The sequence below is a fragment of the Porites lutea genome, chromosome 13 (genome assembly GCF_958299795.1).
Source record: "Porites lutea chromosome 13, jaPorLute2.1, whole genome shotgun sequence".
NCBI classification, from domain to species: domain Eukaryota; kingdom Metazoa; phylum Cnidaria; class Anthozoa; order Scleractinia; family Poritidae; genus Porites; species Porites lutea.
The window spans coordinates 11,100,538-11,107,036 of record NC_133213.1 but is presented as its reverse complement, the minus strand read 5'-3'; the positions used below and the strand labels follow the sequence as shown (position 1 = coordinate 11,107,036).

At 38.7% G+C, this 6,499-nt stretch overlaps 1 protein-coding gene across 1 annotated transcript; it reads left to right on the top strand.

The window, feature by feature from the left end:
- The first annotated feature begins 3,002 nt into the window (after positions 1–3,002).
- On the top strand, positions 3,003–5,722 carry LOC140922364 (uncharacterized). Its single transcript, XM_073372353.1, has 2 exons — positions 3,003–3,310; positions 4,783–5,722. The coding sequence occupies exons 1-2, from the start codon at positions 3,046–3,048 to the stop codon at positions 5,241–5,243; spliced, it is 726 nt and encodes a 241-aa protein (XP_073228454.1). The 5' UTR covers positions 3,003–3,045; the 3' UTR covers positions 5,244–5,722.
- The last annotated feature ends 777 nt before the right edge of the window (positions 5,723–6,499 follow it).

Genomic DNA, 6,499 nt, shown 5'->3' with positions numbered 1-6,499 from the left:
GACAGTTATGCAAACCCGAGACGAAGTCGAAGGGTTTGCATAACTGTCGAGAATTCTCCCAACGCCTCGAGTGTTTATATCAGGCTATGCAAACACAGGAAAAAAGTTTTCTATTGCTTTTATAAAATAACTTTCCCGAGAAAAAAACGCAAAACTCTTTGTATGGCACTGATTAAAAGAGAAATTCTTACCAGTCGCAAAATCTTGTCCACGAAGTCTTGTACGCGTAATCAGTTCTTGTTTTGCAAAAAGATGCTTTGCAAAATACGGATTTTTCTCGCTTAAAATGTCAGCTTAAGCGAAGAAAAATTGACTCACCTTCTTTGTAACGATTTTCCATGTTTCAGCCGACGAAGGAACTGGTAAATAAAGTAAACTTGTCGAGTTTTGAACTCGAAAACGTTTTCAAATTCGTGCTTAAGTGATTAGCGCGCGAAAAGCCAAACAACTTGACGCCACAACCATGTTTACATACTCTCATGCAAACACTCCTCTCGGCCAATCAGAGCGCGCGTACTATCTTAGCTATTTTATAAATTCTCACACAAACACTGTAATTTCTCACGCGTTTGCCTACTCGTCAAGATGGCGTCGAAAACCGTGACAAGGTCTATTGTGCAAACATTTGCAAATTCGAAACGCACAAAAGTAGATATTTACAACCTCAGGGCTCGTTTTTTGTACTTCTTATAGGTTTTCCCATTGCAAAATTCCTTTTTTTTCAATCAAAGAGTGGGGTAAAAAGGTGAAACTGGGTGAATTTTAGCCATTTTGAGACACTGAACTCTACCAGCCGGCGACCCTGCGTGACAATCTGTTTCGTGACTGCACGTGACAAACGTACTTTTGAGGAGGCAGAGCCGTCAAAATGACAGTCACGGAAGGACGGTAATAACGCAACGCAATTCTTGAAAGAGTAACATATTCGATCGCGACATTATTTGAAGAAGAAAAAATCAAACGCGCTTTTTCTAGTTCTCACGTTTTATCGAAAAATAAGGACTTTGACAATGGTAATTCGCTAAGGATGACGAAACAGGAAGATATTTCGCATTGTTACTTTACGATCGAGGAAACTTGGAGCCGTTAAATAAGTTATTTTGGTCACGCTTCACTATTTTTACGGACTTCGATGCTTAATAGTTTGGAGGCTGCCTAAAGGAAAGCAAGCCAGTTCTCAGGTATGGTTTAGATGAATGTCTGAATGTGTGAATTGAACGAGGACCGGGAAAATTTGGAGCTATACCACAGACAACAACTACTAAATTAAAGTTTTTGTCACCGTAAAAACCTATTCTTCGTTTTTGAATTGTGTTATTTCAACGAAACTCGATATTGCTTTGAAAGTATCTTCTAGTGAAAGAAGAAGAGTTGTTCTGTTGATGGAAAGTGTCCAAATTTCTCCTTGCGGCTTTATTTGCGAACGCGGGGAGAGTTGATGTTAGCAAATTTTGGGTTGAAAATACGGCCATTTTGAGACTCCGACCATCACGAAAACTGATATTCTTACTTTTCTCGGAAATAAAAGGCTTTTTGCGAGAACAACTTACATCAGATTACATCAGATTACTTATCTACCTAAAAGCTAAAAATGAAGTAAATCGATTTTTCAACTCTTGCTATTTCCTGACCGTCGCTCTTAAGAGGCTCATGAAGAGTTTGGAAACTATTGCGGCCAATTTTCCTCCGAGATTGATGGGACATCCTTTCTTAGTGCCATCCATCACTTTGAGACATTTCCAGAAAGTTCTCGCATTTGAGTTGTCCGCAGTTTTTTCTAGATCAGAAATTTTGCCATTGAAATAATCATTCTTTTCAGAATTAAGCAATTTCTTGTATTGCGTCAGCGTATCATGATAACTGCGCACGTATATTACACGGGTCGCTGAGTTGTCGAATGTTTTTTATACGCGTATGCTTTGAGTGTGCTGCAAATAATCCACTCTCTATATTACTTTAGTTTCAATAACTATTGAGGTGGGGCCTTTTTAGTTGAAAGAAGTGACAGTTTGAAAGAATATTCTTTCCTTAAGCATCAAGCCTTTACTGGCAGATGCTCGTACACGGCCAGTGTTGTCTTCTAGACTGTTTTACTTAACAAGTGAAATAGGTAGTAAAATACTAGGCACTATTACGCATTAGTTTCATTGTCTTCTTTTGTTTACCTGTTGCTATTTTGCACTTATTAGTGGCTAGTATCTGTTTTACGGTGTCAAGTAAAATCGCTCTAATGCAGGATCCGCCTGTTAACAAGTCCACTATATAATTGTACAATTCCAGCGCTTAACGACGTGATGACGATAGTGTGCCAACATCCCTGTTGTACCGCGGAGGAACCAGCGATCAGGCGGTCCTTCGTCTTCCCATTTTGTTTGGTTCATGGATTACGTGGTTTTATGAATATTCTCCTTTTTTTTGCATATAGCAAACTTGTTTCCATCATTAATGTTCGGCACTGAATTGGCCGTGTTAGGTAAAAGAAAATTACCCTTTCTGTAAATATATTCATCCTTGTTGAAAAGAATATGTAAAATTTTGTTTAGTCTCTTGATGAATTAACTCCCAATACAGTATTCATAAATATTTAGCCAGAGGAAGAATTTGAATTTAATTTTTCTCTCCATGTCTTTTTAAATAATATTTCTCAACCTTGTTTAGGCTCAGAGTTTTTTGTTTGTTTTGCGATAAATCTGTTTTACCAAGTTCATCATTCTGTACAGCTGTCGCCGCGGTTAAAAAATAATTTTAGATGAGTAAAATAATAACAAATAGGATGAGAAAGAACCTCATGTTCCAGGATTTATCGACAGCCGCTCAGATAGGACACCCCAGTAAACAAATGTTTAATATAATCGCTCAGTGCTCCGGAACCAATCACGGCTACGATGAACGATCTACAGCCAAAGCCAATGTACTGTGAGCCGATCTTGTTTTAACACGAACAGGAGGGCCGGGGTAAAAAAAATGTGCAAGGAAGTTAAATTAGCCACACAACCAAACAGCACACTTTAGACCGAGTACGTTTTTCAAGTTGTCTACCCAGCAATGAAGTTGATTTGGGTTTTTGCTTTCGTTTTTTCTCTCGGCGCGTTGTCTCTGTTGGCGGAGAGTATTCCCCGGCAAGAAGACACCCAAGTGCTGGCGTCAAAGCAGAATGATCCCACGGTAAATGACCGTTCTGATTCGCTGAACAGGCTGAAGAGAGAAATCGCCTCAGGTTTGTTGATTGATCACCGCACTCAAAGTCCTTTGATCGATTCGGTGATCTTCTTTCTAGTTCGTCATTCCCTCGCTTGGCTCTCATTTTTTTGTACAACTCCTTCGGCCGTCGCGCTCGGCTTTCACATAGTCCGGCCCACGACTCGAGTTTTTGACAAGTCCTCGGTTTTCTCAGACTATAAATCAGATCTCTAGCTTTTCTCTGAGATATATGATTACAGTGTATCGTAACTGAATTTAACTAACTTATTGGTACTTAATTTCGTGGGTCTTTCAAACTAAACGTATTTTTGCGTTTCTCACGGTTGAGGAAAGAAATGGCGAAATGAAAGACCAAAAATTCTCACGAAATTTCAACACGCTTACCGTATTTAATACCCATGACGAATATTCAAATTACAGAAAAAAAATATATACATTAACATAGCAACAACAGGTATCGACAAAGGGGGAGACAAATTGCTAACTGGTTTTACTGGTAGGTTACATTTTCTATCTTCGGTTGAATGTGAAAGAACGTTAATTTGCAAAGATTTCACACGTTGGTTGTTCCAATATATCTAGAAATTGTAAAAAAGTCAGACAATTTGAAAAATAAAATGAAGTTGAGAACTCTTAAATCGCGAAATTTAATCATCTCAGCGCTTTTTTTTCAAATTTGCCTGTTGAAGGCCCGAAAATATAGCCCCCTGAAATACTCTCGCCAAAATCGCAAACTTTGGTACTAATAAGGTACGAAACTCCAAAGAAAGTCTTTTCACATTCTTCGTAAAGTCCCAAGGAAGGTTTGAACGAGCTTTCTTATTAACTACGCAATCTACGCTTAAAAATACCCAACCCAAGCCGATTCCATCGGTTTGAAGCTCTTTGCCTTAAACGAACATTTTTTATTTTCTTGACACTTCAGTTATAGGTTTTGACTTGATAATGATGTTTTAAAATGATTTTAATGAGCATTTCTGTTATATTTCACTTTATTGTTTATATAAGTATATAAGTGGCATTTTGCATCTTAATTTACTAGGTTCATTTTACAAGTGCAACTCTTTTTGAATTTGAAGTCAATAATGACATGAAGACATTAAAACGCCATTACACATTACAATATCGCTGATTTTTATTCTCAGTTGTTTTCCTAAAGCTTCCGTTATGGGAATTTAATATCTAGATTCTTTAGAAATTGCTTTTCCTTATAATTATCATAAACTCAAGCCTTACATATTAAAGCAGCTAGAAAACTCGCAATGCTGCGCTTGTACCTTCCTGCATCCCTCCAAAGTTACAGCCCGCTTTCTCTACTTCAATTTATCTCGGGTAAGGCAGTGAATGATACACAACTTCCTTGTTTGTATATCCTATACAGTATGTACAAAAATGTTTCAATTATTGACCTAGGGGGTGTGAAAGGTATACTTTGATTACTTGACCTTCTGCTTAAAGCGGGGGTTCTAAGCGTTTTTAACAAATATAGAGACTGTTGTGTGTATTTCATCGAGAAGTCTAAAAAAATTCCAAGAGGATAATCAAATTTAATTTCAAATTAAAAATCAATTGTTCTTTCAGCTGGCTGGCGCAAAGTAAATAAATGGCCAGCATGTTTTGAAGCAAAAGGCAGCCAGTTCGGAAGATTTTACGTTCCCGGGGGAAGGTTAGCGGCCATAAAGCTGGTTCATCTGTACGGATACGTGTCTTGTCACGCTGCTGGTCCAACTTACTGGTCCTACTGGGGCTGTGGTGACAATCAGTGGAACGGGATAAACACTCAAGTCAATGTTGTCATCACAGACAAAAGCAACCACATTCTACTCCCACCAATTCAGTTCCAGAAGATCAGCAACTTAAAGTGGTACAGGGTTCCCGGATATAACTCCCTCTCACCAGAGCTTGTTCTGCACTTCTTTACGTCTCCCAAATGGGTCCATCCTAACCAAGAATTACGCGTGTGGTACGGTGAAGACTTGGTCAACATAAACGGAGATAACGGAGGAAAAGTGTGCGCTGATGTCTACGCTCTCTTTGTGTGACTGAAGAGATGCAATTGCTGCTTTTTCTAAGGGTTTTAAAAAATGTAAAGGATCAAAGGGAATTTTGCTATACAATCTTTCTCACTTGGCTCAAGTTTGACGTGTGAACTGTGCTCGTTTCGTCTATCAATTCTTCGTTTTCACTGTCACGCCATTAAAAATAAAAACGAAACCATTCAATACAGAAAGTCCAGAATCTAGGAAATAGAAGAAGATCAATTTACAATAGACCTAGCCAAAAATCAGGTCTCTGCCATATTTCGTGTGCGAGTTATTCAGAAAGATGTTTTACCCAAATTTGCAAAGCTTTGTATGAAGACGCCATGTTGTTGTCCCTTTGAGGGGTACAAATATGACCACCGGAAACCAAAAGACACATTAAGTCATCGCTTGAGGAACTCATAAAGTTGTAAATTCAAGCGTCCCTATATCGCAAAACGAAGAGCCCTTTTGAACCGAATATTTGTATACAGCTATTTCGAGAATTTTGGTGATGTCATGTGAAAACCGAGAATTGCATTATTCCCATAATTTTTTTATTTTTTAGTAAGATAGCAAAAGTTAAGATTAAATGATTTTTATACATTGTAAGAGTGCAGCAATAAAACTGATCGTAGAACGTATTTTCTGAGTTTTCTGATTTTGTTGCGGGGGCAAACTTCTACAATATGAGGCGACCGTTGCAATTAAAACCCAAAGTCAGACGAAACTGCTTTCGTTAAGCCAAGAGTTAAAATAAAGAGATTAACTGCGCTGAACGTCAGAGGTAACTGCTAACCGTCTGGTGTTAAAATAAAGCTTTTGACTGGGGCGTCTGCAAGAAGGGGAGGGGGAGGCAGAAGGCGAAGAAAAATGATGAACCACGCAGGCTATTTCAAACTACGAACTGAGACTCGGTACGAATCTGCCCACGAAACAAGATAGAGGAAGTTGAAAGACACAACAGGTCCTCAACTCATTATCATGGACTCTACCAGGAGCAAACCAATCGGCTGCTGACTATACGGTGAAGCTTAGCACGAAAGGGGGTGACTTTTTCAGGTTTCAAGTTTATGAAAGGATAGTAATTTTTAAAGTCGCAGTCTGGACAAAAGAGTAGGCGAATTTATAATTTAAGTACAGTGGAACCTCTACTTTAGGCCCAAGGGGTATTCGACCAATAATTTAGTATAGGTGAGCCGCTGAGGGTTTGAAACCCTGACCCTGTTTAGGAAAAAACCCTCAAATTTATTACCCTGTTTACGACAAAGGACATG

What these genes read in the sequence shown, in the direction of transcription:
- LOC140922364 (XM_073372353.1), top strand. Translation starts at nt 3,046, where the DNA reads ATGAAGTTGATTTGGGTTTTTGCTTTCGTTTTTTCTCTCGGCGCGTTG. An exon ending in CGCTTGGCTCTCATTTTTTT is followed by an intron (nt 3,311 to 4,782) that starts GTACAACTCCTT and finishes TTGTTCTTTCAG; the next exon opens with CTGGCTGGCGCAAAGTAAAT.